Genomic DNA, 16,769 nt, shown 5'->3' on the forward strand with positions numbered 1-16,769 from the left:
ATGCCAACGAGTTGACAGTCAGCGGTTGTTGGTCTCCGCCGGAGTCCAGACTCCATATCAATCTGTTGGAGCTGAGGGCCGTCAGGCTAGCCCTGAAGGCTTTTCTGCCGACTGTGTGAGGGAAGAATGCTCTTATTCTGATGGACAACACATGGCCATGCACTACCTCAACAAAAAGGGTGGGGGAGCAGGGTATCTCCCTCTGTGCAGAGAGGCGATGCAGCTCTGGTTCTGGGCCATCCAGCAGGAAATTTCGATCTCGGCAGTTCATCTGGCCGGAGACAAAAACAAGGCTGCGGACGCTCTGGGCAGGCAGGGCACGGTCTCTCACGAGTGGGAGCTGGCTCAAGAAGTTCTCTGGGAGATCTTGGACCTTTGGGGAACCCCACAAGTGGATCTCTTCGCCACCTGTGTCAACAGGAAGTGCGAAAGATTCAGCTCGCGGGAATTTCCTCTAAGAGGAGCCTCAGGGGACGTGTTCGTAGTGGAGTGGTCCTTCCCACTGCTGTACGAGTTTCCTCCAGTCCCCGTCATTCCGCAAGTGTTGCGGAGGTTCGGTTCCCGAATTATCCTCATTGCTCCGGCATGGGCCAGGAGAGCATTGTACCCGGACCATCTCGACATGTCCATCTGCCCTCCACGCCGTCTTCCTTACCGAGACGATCTGCTCTCACGGGAGGGGGGGTCAGGTTCTCCATCCAGAGGTCAAGTCTCTCAACCTTCATGCTTGGTTTCTGAAAGGTTGAGGGATTAGGATTGGGACCTCCCTGAAGATGTAATGGAGGTGTTGCTTTCGGCCAGAAGGCCCGCAACAAAGTCACTGTAGCGTTGCCGTTGGAGAACGTTCTACGACTGGTGCAGGGTAAAGAATGTGGATCCTTTTTCATGTGCCATTCCTGTGGTTCTGTCTTTTTGCTTTCATTAGCCCACAAGGGCCTGCAAGTGGGTACCATTAAGGGTTACCTGGCGGCGCTGTCCATATTTAAGCGCTCGTCTGAGGAGTGTTCTTATTTTAAGATTCCTTTGATTTCTCAGTTTCTGAAAGGGCTCACTAATGTGTTTCCGTCATCACCTTTCCAGGTGCCTGGTTGGGATTTGAACTTAGTGTTGAAGTTCCTGATGGGCGCTCCGTTTGAGCTTTTACATTCTTGTCCTTTGAGACTGTTGACATTTAAAACTGTACTTTTGGTTGCGGTTACTTCCGCTCGCAGAGTGAGTGAGTTGCAGGCACTATCCGCCAAGCCACCTTTCACAGTGTTCCAGAAGGACAGACAGGGTTGTCCTTAGGATTCGTCCTTCTTTTCTTCCGAAGGTTGTGTCAGAATTTCATTTGAGCCAGAAGGTCATTCTTCCGGCGTTCTATCCTCCTCCGCATCCTAGGAAGGAAGAGGAGAGGCTCAATAAGTTGTATCCGAGGAGAGCTTTAAGTTTTTACATCTCACGCATGTCCCGGGTCAGAGTGGACGATCAGCTCTTTGTGGGATACGCTGGAAGACGTTTGGGACAAGCTTTCACTAAGCAGACTTTGTCTAGATGGATTATCTTGACAATCGCTGAATGTTATCGTTTGGTGGGTAAGGACCCTCCGGTAGGCTTACAGGCCCATTCTACTGGGGTGTGGCTGCCTCTACTGCTCTGCAGAGGGGTGTTCCCATTCGTAACATTTGTGAAGCAGCCACATGGGCCTCTGTCCATACTTTTGTCAACTATTCCCTGGATTCTATCCATGGGCAAGATTTGGCCTTTGGTAAGGCAGTCCTCTTTTCTGCAATTTGATTGGACATTCTAAAATTATAAATTCTTTTCCCACCTCCATACGTTGGTACTGCTTTGGGAGTCTGTCATAGATGTGGAATACGTCGGAGGACATAATCCCCTCGAAGAACAAGTTACTTTATTACCAGGTAACGTTCTTTCGATGGGATGTTCCTCCGACGTATTCCACAATACACTCTTCCGACCTGCCCCTCTACAGAATTTCTTATGCAATTGCAGCTTACGTTTCTGCAAGGCTTTCTGTAGTCATACTGGCATAAGATTGGTGCCACATGTTCTGGGGTAAAAAAAATACAACTGAGGCTACGGGCGTTGTGCGTCCTACTTATTACATCCGGTGACGTCGGCTCAAGGGAGGCCCTTAAAGGAGCGTATCGATGCAGGACGCAGACGCCAAACATTTTTCCAAAACAGCACAGCTGTGGTGATTACCTGTCATAGATGTGGAATACATCGGTGGAACATCCCATCGAAAGAACGTTACCAGGTAAGAAAGTAACTTGTTCTTCTCTACGTTAGTATGGAACATTCACAGGAGGTGTGTCACTTTAGTTGTGGTTACAGTAAAAATATAGATACAATCAATTTTCGTAACGTAGTCTTCTACTCACTCTGTATGGTGTAACTGTTGATAAAGCATAAAAACAAAAGTAAGCTATAATCGCTATGGTTCCTTGAGATACTCATACGGTATCGAGACTAGAAAGAGGTATATTATTTACCTCTTCTAGTAGGTGGATATAGTCCTCAGTTGATGTTGTCCTGATTATAGCAGGAGTGTTAATCTTGGCCAAAGACGCCCTGGGTGTTCAATTCAAAGCCTGTAATTTAAATAAGAGGACTAAATGTTCTAATATCCAGAAACGTTCTCCCTTTCACACTTTATAACACCTATGGCTCTGCATGTCTTACCTCGATCTCAAATGATTGTGGAAAAATTGAGGATGAGTAGTATTTCCGCGGTTCGGCACTTAAGTCTTGTATCCATGTGGGATGTACAGCTAGTTTCCAGGTGATCTGCTCTGTTTAAAGGTCTAGGGTTATTAACTCAAGATAGTTCCAGTTAGATGCCTCTGGTATTTTGTTAGGACAGAGAACGTGGCTTACCTGCATGTAATGTGGTAAGGTTAACAGAAACTACAATCCGGTGTATCAGAGAACGGCACATCTGGGAGGTTTTATATAGAACCCGGCTCTGTCGGAGTTGGCTTTCCGTTACTAGGGGAATCCAGAGGTGGACCCCTTGCTCACTATTCTTAGAGAGGCACAGCTACACCCTACTGATGAGGTTCAACCAGACCGAAACAGTGTCTGGGGTTGCTGTTGGTACTCTTGTCCAGAGGAGAATTGCCTAGCATTTTGGTGCTGGACTGCCCCTGGGCAGGGCAGGGCACAGACTGATATATGTTTAGGATATTTCTCCTCTGTAAAAGATAGTTAGCTAAAGACTCTGGGTAAGGCTATTGTAACCAGCACTCATGTCTGACAGTCTCCCAGGGCCCCCCATGTTGTTTGTATATTCCGTTAGGGCTTAGTCACAATAATCTGGAAGAAAACCAGAGGTGAACTATTACGGTTGTGTGTCTTCCATCTGTTAGGGAATGGGTTGTTTAATGGACTCTCTTGCTAGAGTTCGAGAGCAGTTATTATCCTTGGTGGTATATTTTCTTACCTCTTTAGTGCAGGTATTGTGGAGCTGTATATATATATATATTTCCCCATTAGTTCCTCTCTGGGTGTAATTGGGAGACAGTACTATGGTCTCTCGTTTAGCTCACATACCGCCAAAATGTACCAAAAATCTGAGATTGAGGTAAGACATGCATAGCCATAGGGGTTATAAAGTGTGAAAGGGAGAAGGTTTCTGGATTTTGGAACCTTTAGTTCTCTTATTTAAATTACAGGCTTTGAATTGAACACCTAGGGTGTTTTTGGCCACGATTTACACTCCTGCAATAATCAGGACAACATCAATTGAGGACTATATCCACCTACTTGCATAGGTAAATAATATATATCTTTCTAGTCTCGATACCGTATGAGTATCTCAAGGAACCATAGCAATTACAGCTTACCTTTTTTGTTTTTATGCTTCATCAACAGTTACACCATACAGAGTGACTAGAAGACTCTGTTATGGAACTCGGTTGTATCTATATTTTTACTGTAACCACAACTAAAGTGACACACCTCCTGATGAATGTTCCGTACTAAGGTAGAGAAAAGAAACCTGTCAAGTCTGAAATTCTAGGAACGATTGAAACTGAACCCCAGCTTTGAACGCAATCCAAGGTTGCGGACAACAAGATCACAATAGCTACTGTTGAAAAATGCAATAGCCCTACTAAATACACATCCTCCTATTTTCAAAGGATTATTGGTCACTAATGATTGTTTTTTTTTATTGTGCGTTTTATACTATATGCACTGTTCCACAACAATCTTTCCGTTGCGTTTTATAGTAATGATTTGAATAAAATGTACTGTTTTTTTTAGAAATTTTGAGATTCATTCCAGATTGGTATAACTGTTGATGCTATCTAAATACCTCCTATTTAAAAATAGTTCTACTTTCCCAAAATAAAGTATGGATTTCACCTTGGGGTGTACAATTTGCGATTCCCCTACTATATACATAGGCGTCTAGTTGGACCAGATCCTTAATACTAAAGTAATGGCCAAGAAAGACTGCATGATTGCCATGATTAAAGTGCGGGACACAGTAAATCCTGAAGTTCATGCCAGTTTATCACATAGGAGGGAGGAGTTGGGGTTAGAGGTCTAAGGCTGTTTTGGAGTGACCCTAACCTTACTGTACCGTTTCACATGTGCACACATTCCGACCCTTCCTCGCTCAACCTGGCGATAGAGGTTTGGATTAGGCACGTCACCAGCTTGTGTATCTGTATGGAAAGAACAAGGTTCAACCAGATGCCCTGAGCAGACCCGCTCAAGATCCTCATTTTCCATTCTGAGAATTCTTCATCAGTTCAGGACATCAGTCAACTCTCTGATCCTAGTGGTCCCAACCCGGTCTCAGGTTTACATTTCAAAGCTCCCCTAGCTCTCAAAAGGCAGGTGCTGTATTCCCTTAATCAGCCGAAGGGGGCCATCTCCACCACTCATGACATTTGTCATCTGAAAAGATACCTTACCCACCTGAAACTGAAAGACCTGGCCATTGTACCCGCAGTGCGGGAACAGTCTACTGTAACAGGCCTTGGCTTTTGGGCTCTTGATAAGAAGGTGCACCCTAATGTCTTTCATGGCCTACTTAGACTCTCAGGTTCCTCCAGGCACCACATTCACTTGTTGCTGAATACACTTCCCTGCCCCCCTCTCCCAAGGATGTGTTCTTGAAAAGTAAAACCATGAAGTAGTTGGTGCCTTAATTTCTACCCTCCTGAGAAGGCCTTCCTTTACAGCTGGGTTTGAACCTGGTTATTAGTCTGCCGTGCACAAACCCTTTGAGCCTATGCCTTTGTGTGCGACTTATTTTCATACTAGCAAACACTCCTTTTTGGAGCAATAGAGCATATTCCATAGGGCCACTTCGTACAGTCCGTGTCTTTCATTTAATTCTAACACCACATGATTCCTTGAGGTTATTAAACTATTACTTTAAGAGACCTAAATCATTCAGAACTGCAGAGTCCTTGTGTCCATCCAGGTGGTCTTGCCACTGGCAGGAAGGCGGTTAAGGCAATCTTAGCCAGATGCATCCCTCCTTCCTATCAGCTGTGAGCTATTTCACTACCCGCAAGACTTCAGTGGCCTTTCACAGAAACTTCCCTGTGTGTAAGGAAGCCACTTGCCCACCCCCTCATATGGTCTCATGCAAGCTCTAATCTTTGAATGCAGTCTCTAGAAGGGAGCCATCCTTTGGCAAGACATTCTGTGCAGCCTGTTCCTGTGCAACGTGTGCTGCTCCTCATGTGCAAAGGAATATGCTAGCGGGTGCAAGTTTAAGGTGGTCGGTCATCTGCTCCAGTGCAGATTATGGGTTCACGCCCAGTCACTGTCTTTGGGAACTCCATGTGGTAAGGTGGGTAGGTGTGTTTTTATAAGCTGCCGTAACATTTTGAAAATAATCTGGTGCAACTGTGCACACACCCTGGCATAAAATGGGATTAATGCACAGGTGTTTGTAGAACTATTGCTGTCAATACAATGTCACTTAAGTACTTGCTGTACAGACTGTCTGGCTTGCAGGTGATGGTTTGGGCTGCATGGAGGGTATAGACAGTGGTTTAATGTTCTTCGCCGTATTACAGTTGGGAAATGCATTTGTGCATAGGGATGTTAGTGGAGCTCCATAGTGGGAGTAAAAGGAAGTGGGTCAAATCTTTTGTATCTAAGAGGGTAGGTCAAGCAGAAGAGCTGTGTGGATGTGCCCCATGGGTGTGCATGCACTGCCCTCCATTGTCACACACTGCATAGCTTCCATGGCCTTTATGGTATAGTTCGACTCCCATCTTCTCCCCTGTGGGCCATCGGGGTTATGTTCTTTACACCAATTAGAACCTATGAAACCCTAGCCTCCAAACCCTGAATGGCAACACCAGTAGCAAGTTCATTATCTGTACACATAGCTATCCCAAATCACTTACTGAGAGTTTAGTTTTACAAACCTGCCTCTCACCTGGCTTTTCCTCTTTTCCCCCCACAGAAACTGCGAGCAACAGAGAATCAAGTACAAAGCGGGTCAAGATGGGGCACACCAGGACCTGGTGCTTCTGTGGCGGATGACCCAAACCTGGGGCACGCCAGCCAGGGTGTGGGAGACAATGAGGCATGGGCCTCTGAGAGCTGCAGTGCCACGAGGGAGGATGAAGAGGATCTAGGGGGGTTGGCGGCAACAGCAGAGGACAGCGAGAACGAGTTCCCCAATGACTGGGAAGAAGAAGAAGGCGCGAAAGGTGATTCATTCATCAGACACTCCTCCAAGTGCAAAAAGAGATGACCAGGAGACGGGAAGCATTTTACTTCCACATGCTAGAGTCAGCAAAAAGCTAGTAATTCGTCTGGTTTAGTATTCATTCTGGTTTTATTTCAAATGGTAATAAAGTTGCTTTTTGAGTGTTTATTATTGTACATTATTGTTGCTAGTCTGATACAAAGCATCTACTTGTGTTTGACAATGCAGTTACACAGTTTGTTCAGTCCTCAGCCAGCCTTTCTTTCTTAAAACTACAGCCATTTCCTGGCATCACCAGTTGTATTTGGGTTTGTGGTAACTTATAGCCAAATCTGATGAATTCCACCTGTGTGGCAACTTGTACTGCAGATCATGAGGGGCTGCCAGTCTCCACTTGTCCTAGTGAGAGTCGATGGCATGTGGGCACCCAGCCAGAGCACTGCTCTGCCTGCAAGGCTGTTAATGTTCTGTTAATAAGGCCAACACGAACGGGCTGAGCGGCGTCCCCATAGATCGCTTGACATGTGCCCCCATTTCCAGTAGACTGGCCAGCGATGAGCAGGTCACAGTGGCTGGACACAGCTCTGCTCCTGGAACTCTCGGCGAGCCTGTCTGTTCACCTCCAGCAGCTCCTTCAGCTGCCCCTGAAGATGGTCGTTCTTCTCTTCTAGATGGTCTAGGCAAGAGTTGATCTGATCCAGCATGGAGTTTATGGATTCATACTCTAAAAGGAAAAGAAAAGTTGGTTTAAAACATTACAAAGTTGACAAAAAAAGAAGCAAGTTCTGGAAATGCTGTGTTCCCCAGTATTGGATTCTCCTCACCCCACCAACAAAAGGTCTGAATAGTTGACCACTTCACGTGCCAACTACTCTGGTGTGGCCCACATAAAGCCATGACTGAAAAAAAAAGGCCCAACTCTTTAAGCCCCTTTTTCCTTTGGCATTGTGACATTTCGGAAAGCTTTAAAGTTGGAAGCATAATTTGGTGCTCAGTTTTATTTTGTTGCATTTCCTCCCCTAACCCCTGCCCCATATTTCGTTGAAAGGAGAAATGCCTTCCTACGGTGACTAGCACAGAGTGCATCAAGGAATGGCTCAAAAGCTAGGTCGACACCCTCCATATGTTCTAAACCTAAAAACACTAAAGAGCAATCCTGCTCTGTGAACAAACCCATTCAGTGGGCTGGAGGGGCAAGAGAGATCATCAGGAAACAACGCAAGGAGGTTGTGTGCACACACCGAATGAGGACCCGGGTGGCAGCACTGCCCTGGTCCATGCCCTCAACTTCTTGAAATGCTCCACAGCAACCACAACATAGTGGCCTATACAAAGCATGCACCTAAACAGCAGATGCAAGGCGGTACGCCTTGCTTGGGTGCGCCACTGAGAAAGGGGCGCGGGCATGGAACCCTGCAAACAGTACCATTTGCTTAAGGACTAATAAATGCAGTGCTTCGGAAGACAGTATATGTAAGCACATGGTCACCTCCTGGCGTGGATCGCTCCCTGCACCCTAGTGGCTATTGCCAACGGGATGCCTGAATTGGAGCAGTGCCATTCCAAAACGACTGTCCGGCTTCAGATGCAAGTCACAGTAAGATTGGGTAAGTATGTATGCTCTGCGCCTATATTGAATCTGCTTAAATGTACATGCTTTGCATAGGCTGCCAGCTTAAATCATGGTTTTCTTTTTGAATTTTACACTCTGCCTGTTCCTACGTGTCCAAGTCCCTCACGTGTCGGCATCCTCAGACGGTCGCAGCGAGGGAGCCGGAACCATTCTGAGGGTAAAGGGGGTGGGGGTGGTCAGGGGGGGTTTTCCCCCGTCAATTCTTTTTAAATAGTGGGTTAAAATGTTGCATTTAGAGCATACTTTAAAAAGAAATGGGTAAAAAGACAGTTTGCAATTGGTGCTGGGGGGGCCCCTGTCCCCCACAATTCCTAACATGATTATGTGTGTATGCAGCGCCACAGAAGGAGAGCCGAGTTTGGCAGGTGAGTAGGGGGGATTGTGCAACAAAGGCATTTTTTAAATGCCACTGTTGTACAACCCTCCTTACCCCCTCTACTCCCCACTCGCCTGATCAACTCAACAGACCAAAACACACGCACACATATTCACACAGCAATCACTCTATCATTCACACGAGCACCCATCCTCATAGACTCACTCATAAAAAATAAATGTACATTAACGTACCTTCTGCGCGTGAGGGCTGAAACGCCCCTCTCCAGGCTGCTCTGTCTGTATGTGCGAGGAGGTGCAGGAGCTCCCCCTTGCACATAGAGACACGCAGTGCCCCAGCCAGCATTTCCAATGAGCTATTCAAGGCTGGCGAAGCAAAACGCCCCCAGCCTTGCATGGGTCAGTGAGCATGTGCGGCTGGGGAACTGAACTGCCAAAGGGAAACAGAGTTTCCCTTTGACAGGTCAGCCAGCCCAGGAGCACTCCCTCAGCTGAGGGAGTGCTCAGTGTTTCACGGGGCTGGCTCGTTGGGCTCCTCCATAATGTGAGGCCACTGGGTGGACGCCCCCCTTGCCCATTATGGATGAGCTGCCAGGCTCAGACTGGCCTATAGGGCAATGCCCGTAATAAAATCCTAATGTGGGCCAGTTTGATGAGTTACTTCACTATGCAGCTAATAGTTTTGACCATTGTTGCTGAATAAATATTCTTTAGCTATCACAATTTGCTTACATTTTAAGGAAAAACACCCCCTTGTTTACTATTCAAACAGCCTGTGACTAAAGGAATAAACATCCATTTGCAACTGCAGGCCACTTTTTCATTGGTTCCTGAGAGTTATGCTCCAGTCTGACCATGTGAGCCGCCCCTGCCCATTTCCTCCAATCTAAAAAAAAAAGGGGGGGCAGAGTTTACATTTCATGCTGGGCTCACGCCCCCTCCCCACCCGCCGGGGATGCAGCATTGTCCCCGCCTTTGGGGGCAGGCCCCACATTTTGAAGGCCACTGCCCTATTCTATGAGGTGCCTCTACCTAACAAAACTAAGGTCGTCCCGCCAGCCGCCAGTGAATGTTTTGAAATTAACCAGTTCGATAAACCAATCTTCTTGTAAATCTTTATGAAACACACATACAGGCTGTCCCTAAAGTGAAGAACACTGTGTACCTATCCCAATGAATCTCTCCCTAGGAGACAAATGATGTACCGCCTATCTAAAAGGGATAGCAGAAAGGAATCTCCTTATCCAGCATTCATCCAATAGAATAAAATATCAGATTTTATCAAATCTCATTTGAAGATAGAACACCATATGATTGTCTATTACCGAGTGGCAATATCCCGTTTGTCCATGCCAATTGCACCAAAACACAGCTTGAAGCCCTGGCTAACGATAAAACTGGCAGAAAAAAGGTGGTGCAACTGTATTAATGAATACAGTTGATAACAACATGGTGGATACTTTTATTACAGGACAGAACCAGCTATCGAATGCTCCCTGGGGATCCCACAAATCTCCTTAAGAACATGATCAACACATTGGTAGAAGAAGCTGCAGCAGAAGGGTTCATAAGTGCAAAAGAAGCAGCATTCCTTACGCCAACACACCCAAGAGTTCCGGCGTTTTATGCTACACTGAAAATCCATAAAGGCATTCAGCCTCCACGGGTACGGCCAATCGTCTCAGGCATTCAATCCATACTGGAGCCTTTATCACAGTATGTTGACATTTTCATCAAAAATGAGGTACCTAAAATGAAAGCCTATATACAAAAGACTATGGCCATGCTTGTGCTATTGGATACCCTAGAATTTGACAAAGAAAAAGAATGGCCGGCACCATGGATATTGAGTCGCTTTATACCAAATTTCCCCAATAAGCGACCTTATCCATGGTGCGACACATCTTGGAATCAGGAATAGACCTGTATAATGTACCATCCACCTTCATTATACAGGTGGCACAAATTGCGCTCACACTTTTTTTCTATGCAATGAAGTTTAACAGCAAACATCAGGGACTGCAATGGGGGGCTACCTTTGCCCCCAGTTTGGCAAACCTTTATGTTCATGTGTTTGAGCGAAATAGCATATACCACGAGACAACCCCTATTTGCAACATATTACCATCTGGCTGCGTTACATAGATGACGTGTTTATGAATTTCAAGGGACTGAAGAATTGTGTGCGTTCCATGAGTGGATTAACACATGCAATGCAAATTTGAAATTTACCATGGAACCAAACAAGGAAAGAATTAATTTTCGACCTCTCTATCTCAACTCACAATGGATGATTACGGTCCAAGGTCTATAAAAAACAGACCGACAGGAATTCCTTGCTGACATACTCAGCTACCACCCGAGAGCACTTGCAGATAACTTGCCCTTTGGGAAATTCTTGCGATATAGACGACTTTGTACAAACACCCAGGACTATGTGGAACAAGGTAAAGAGTTAAAATCACAACTAGCCAGACGGGGGTACCCCAAGAAAATCATCACTACAACATCCAAGTGGGCATGAAGCATCCCAAGAAAGGTTATACTTCAGCAACAGCCAAAAGCCCCTCAGACGGAGAATATCATGGCTGTTCTCAGTTACTCCCCATTAGTAAACAAGATAAAAAAAGAAATTGGGTCACTGTGGTCTATACTCAATACAGGATAATTCCCTGCCAGAGCCAGCTTTTGTGTTTAAACGCAGACCCAATGTTAGAGATAGACTGGTAAAAACACTACGAGAAGTAAATAAAAATCAAGACTCGTCATAGCTCACCCTGTGGAATAGGAACCCAGTCACAGGACAAGCTCCATGTGGTACATGCACTATGTGCTTCTTGATACAACGTAGCACACAAATCGATATAGGACTTAGAACCCCATGGATACAGCGATCATTTACCAATTGTAACTCCAGCAGAGTGATAAACCTCATCATGTGTCCATGTAACCTCTGCTATGTCAGGATGACTATGAGAAAAGTTAAGACCAGAATGATCGATCATGCTTATGGACCAAAAACCTCACTGCCACCTTAGTAACTCATTTTGTTCAACTAGAACATGGGCCAGATGATTTTCACTGGACAGTGATTGAGAATATTCAACCACCCAGACGTGGCGGCAACTTCCACAATGTGCTACTCAGAAGAGAACAGAACTGGATTTTTAGACGGGGCACCCATTTTACCGGTCTTAATGAACAAATTCAGTCGAACGACCTAGCAATATAACATACATAAGAGACTGACTAGCCACAGACTTTCTTTTTTTTCTTGAACTTATCCATGTTGCTGATCCCTTACTCTATGAAGAGAGAGGAAACCCACTCAACTCATGCGCCCTGCTTAGGAGACATTCCTACATAGTCATCTCAGCACATGGATGCTATATTTTCTCATATGCAGCAGGTTTAGCCAGTTGATACATCTGGATCTATCGGACCCATTGCATTTGGCTAGATACGGTATGATACCTGCAGAATGTGAACTGTGGACTAATTGGAGGGAACAGTTTCAGTCAAACCCGGATATGCACACAGCCATCAGCATGGGTTGCAATAGCTGTAATGCATAAACAATATCAGCAATCCACAATTATACATTGATGTAGCTGTAGATTTAGATACTCGCGGTCACAGCACGGGGCTTGGAGTGATTTATACATGCTTCACAGCCCTAAATGGCAGATTCATGTTGGGGAATATTGTTTTTAGCGTCTGCTGATAGATACATACATATCAATATACAGTACGATTCCTGAATACGCCAACACACCAACATGTTTTCATTTTTCCCAAAGCCTTCACATATAAAACTGAACCGGTACTATGGCAAGTTTACCCAATTCCAAATGGTGTCCAGACATTGTACATTAGAAATACAGCATATCCGGGATATGCGCACTAGCCTCACTTTGACCATAGAGACGCCCGTTTTCCGCAGACGTGGACGCGCACTGACTTGTGACAAGAACGTTTTTCCAGGTAAGCGGGTCCCGTGGTTTCTTTGTTTCACCCATCTCCCTCAATCAACCACATTAGTATACTGGCTAGAGCAATAGCAAGCACTTTCTCTGTGTCTCATAGGAAACCAAGAAACTGCACGCATCGCAGCAATTCACAGCCTGTCCTTTGAATATATATGCGTTGCTACAATCGCGCTGAGGTAAGCTGGGACAATTTTGTCAAATGGCAATAATAAGTGATTGGGAAGTATGATGTCAGCATAGCAGTGTGTAATCCATATATCTACGTTGACAGATGCCAAGAAAAACAGACCCACGTCGCTGACATCTAATGTTGCAGTGTTATCCGCCTGTGGTAAATAATCACCACACGAACTCTGGTTACGGTTCTCTGCATGGATTTAACATCTGTGTGCAGATCACTTTGATAATATAGTGGAGCCTTTGATTCTCTCTCATAAATAAGACACCAGGTGTCCTTTCTTTCCAGGCACTATGCTAAGAATGGTTGGGTTCATATTGGTACCTTAATGGTCCCCCCCACCCCCATCCTTTCCCCAACATGCACTAGGTGCTTCAAGAAGGACACTAAGTAAATTCCTTTAGACAAGGCACCAGACTTGATATTAGAGTTAAAGAAATACACAAACAATGTAACACGCAGGCATTTAGATGTGTGCTACCACCGGGGGTATTCTTATCCTACTATTCTCTCTACCTTTTGTTTCCTCACAGGAAGCAGAGGTGTCACCCGGTTCAGTACGCTGAGTGTTCTCATGCAGCAGACGATGTTGAATACAATATATGTGCATATGTCCAAATAAATGTTTTTTTTTAACTAGATAGCTATACCAGCTTCTAGGTTTTTGGTGCTCCCAGTGAGGAGCATGTTAATGTGACTATCAGAGTTGCCAGGACTTCCTCCATAAACTGTTGTTTAAAACATAGATTGAAACCCCAGATGTGTGGATAAGTCCATGACGCTCGGTAATAGACAATCATATGGTGTTCGGTCTTCAAGTGAGATTTCTACGACCTTAATCTGCCACTGAACTAGGGTCCAGGCTCCTGCCTGTCCAGTTGCCCATCAACTACCTCTGGTCCCCCCAGCACTTGAGGGTCTGTATCTGCAACCCTACAGTCCCTCCTCACTTTACTTATGAGCCACCACCCTCTGGCATCAATTATTGAGTTACCTGCACTCCGCCCACCTCCTACCTAGCACTTCTCCCCTCCCTCTCACTTGCGCAATCTGAATCACACAAGACCTAGTAAGATCATTGTTTTGTCCTTCTATTTCCCCCTCCTTGTCTAGTCGTGCCTAGAAACACGTATACAAGCGTGTTATAAATGACATGTGCTATTCCTGTAATATGACTCCTTCAGAAAGGAATTATACCATCTTTGAGGAGGCGCTATTGGCCATCAAAGATGCCTTCCTTAATTGGAGACATCTATTCGAAGGGGCTAGACACACAATCACAGTCTACAACGACCATAGGAACCTTGCTTTCCTGAAAACAATCGATGCCAGAATAGATGGATTCATTTTTTGCAAGGTTCGATTTTTCAGGTCACGTTTAAGCCTGGTAATCAAAACACTAAAGCGGATGCTTCATCCCGTGTGTACAAGGGTGAAGACAATGATCTTCCAGGAATCCCATTCATAGCGCCCGATAAGATCATCTCGGTTATTGATGATTCAATGACGAAACACTATGAAGAGATCTTGAAGGACACCTATAATATCTGCATGAAAGGCTCATTCTTGAAGGAGGATCCTCTACCTACAGAGAAGCAAGGGTTGTTATTTCTTGAGCAAAGTCTCTGGTAACCAACCAGGAAGAGTCAACACATATCATATTGGTGGCATGATAACCCTGGGGTCGGCCATTTAGGTGTTCAGAAAACACTCTAAAAGGTACAATACACATGCTGGAAAACAATCAAGTCTGACACCTTAGGTTACATTGAGGGATGTAAGATATGCGCTCAAGCTAAATTGTTACGAAACAAACCACAGGGATGACTGCTACCTCTACCCCTACCAAATCAACCATGGCACACATGAAGGAGAGAGAATGTACAGAGCAAGTCTGGGAGACCCTGAAATATCCCAGAAGGATCTGGGACTCACAAGAGAGAGAAAGAAATATGAGAAGCAGAGACAAAGGGTCAAGGACCCTGTTTATGAGAGAAGGAGCAGAGGTGGCTGAGGGGAGCCTGAAGGAGAGCTGGGTATCATCCACATAACGCTGAAAGTTAGAGCAGAATGTAGCGATGCGGTGGGCAAGAGGTGCCAGGTAGCAGTTGAAAAGCCAGGGGGAAAGTTAGACCCTGGGAAACACCACTAGTAGAGCGAGAGATAGAAGAGGCGAAAGACCCCAGTTGGACCTGGGAGGATCAGTCAGTGAGTAAGAAGGTCAACCAGCAAATTGGGTTAGAGTGGCACTACTGGTTATTCTTTTACTGAGATATAATGAATAATTGTAAACTCAAGGAGTAACTAATTTCAAGTGTCAAGTAAACATCACTTCTGGTGCAAGCAGGTATAGTCCCTGGGCCCATGGGAACTCAAAGTGACTAATATGTAAAACAGCCTGTTGCCAACAGGTAACCCATTCGTACTCTGGTTGGACTATGTCTCTTTGTATTGTTCATACAGGTGAATTCAATAAACTCATATTTCCTTCTTATATTCGTTCTGGTATGTATAAAAATAAATGTTCTAGAGGTTCACAAGAGACCAATCAACATACTTTTATTGATTGATGTTACTTTCCCGGGTGCTGTCTCACCTGGTTTTTCAGTTTTAAAGTACAAATTATAACAAAGAACAAAATGTGTTCATAAATCCATAGGCAAGTGCCAAACAATTCAACCTAACGCAAACCACTGTGTTTTTACAAGCAACTCAAAAAAGATTATAAACTTTGCCAACGCGTTTCGGATACACAATATCCTTCTTCAGGGCCTGGATTGTCTCTTCATCAAAAATATTGACATGTTCATCTGTTTGCCTAAAGTAAACAATACATTTTAACATTACTATGTAGAATTTCTATTACTATACAAAAATACTATAGCTTACCAGTGAAAATTCACAGGATAGCGTACTGACCTTGAAAGATATCTAGTAATTTTGTAAGAAGAATCTAGCCTATAAAACCGAATATATGAGGGATATGTCAGTTGCTAAATCCCTACATTAATAAGAAGCTGTTCTGACTCAACTAAGCTCCAACGTACCCAGTGTAGGTCACGCTGCCTCCCGCTGGGAGAACCCTTAATGCAAAACCATTCTGTAGCAGATCAGCTGCTTCTCTTGTGTAGAGCTATGATGCAAACTAAGGGGGCCATCAGAGGCTGTTCCGCAATCATTACTGGACGCACTGAATAGCATGTGTCAAGTTAAACAAGTAATCAGCGGGTTAAACCGCATCTAGTTCCTCCCCCATCGATCTCATAGGGCCAAAGACTAAAACTTACCTAGTTTGGGGCAGCTGACCGGAGAACCGGTCCGGTGCCCCACCTCCGTGTATATACTAGGAGTTGCCATGGTAACGCAGTGCATGCCGTGCAGAAACAGCGGCCATCCCACTAGAGGCAAAAGTTAAAGGTAACATTAAGGAACAACACCTCACAGAAATTGCACACATCTATTCCCAGGAGGGTCAGCACCATGAGGGTGGAGTAACTATGCGCAAGAAAGCCGGTCTGGTGCCACACCTCCATGTACATCTACAGAGTGACCATAGCAACATTGGGCCTGGGGAATGCGGGCTGAAGATTAACTGTCACCAGACTTGGGGCTGATTAAAACATAATCGAACATCTGGCGCTGACCACGCCAGGGTTCCAAAAAAAACCAATGGAACTACGGCCATGGAGCCAGAGTCCACCTCGGTTCTGTAATTGTAAGTGGATACTTGCGGTCAATTACATGTACTTGAAGAACAAATCAATCTGACATCTTTCTCTGCCGATAACTTCTCTGTTCGCATAATATCACAGGACAATGTAATCAAGTTGCATTGTCCCTTTCACACTAGTCCTTCACATATATATCACAATTGTCTCATATCATTTCTCAGTGTATGTAACACAAGAACCGGATGCATTAGTCATGTAGTGTTTGACA

General features: G+C 45.0%; 1 protein-coding gene and 1 long non-coding RNA gene across 2 annotated transcripts in view; both read right to left on the reverse strand.

Moving 5' to 3' along the window:
* Positions 1-6,804: 6,804 nt before the first annotated feature.
* The window catches only part of BBLN (bublin coiled coil protein), a 91,488-nt gene continuing 81,523 nt past the window's right edge, over positions 6,805-16,769 (reverse strand). The window contains exon 2 of the mRNA XM_069609163.1: positions 6,805-7,418. Within this exon, the coding sequence (XP_069465264.1) occupies positions 7,258-7,418 (161 nt within the window). The 3' untranslated portion in view covers positions 6,805-7,257. The remainder of the gene's footprint in view (positions 7,419-16,769) is intronic.
* Positions 15,374-16,224, reverse strand: LOC138471521 (uncharacterized). The gene is made up of 2 exons (XR_011268457.1): positions 16,118-16,224; positions 15,374-15,648 (listed from the first exon to the last, which is right to left on the reverse strand). It is a non-coding gene; the product is annotated as an uncharacterized lncRNA (long non-coding RNA).

Source organism: Ambystoma mexicanum, chromosome 8 (genome assembly GCF_040938575.1).
Source record: "Ambystoma mexicanum isolate Mex_15411 chromosome 8, UKY_AmexF1_1, whole genome shotgun sequence".
Taxonomy (NCBI): domain Eukaryota; kingdom Metazoa; phylum Chordata; class Amphibia; order Caudata; family Ambystomatidae; genus Ambystoma; species Ambystoma mexicanum.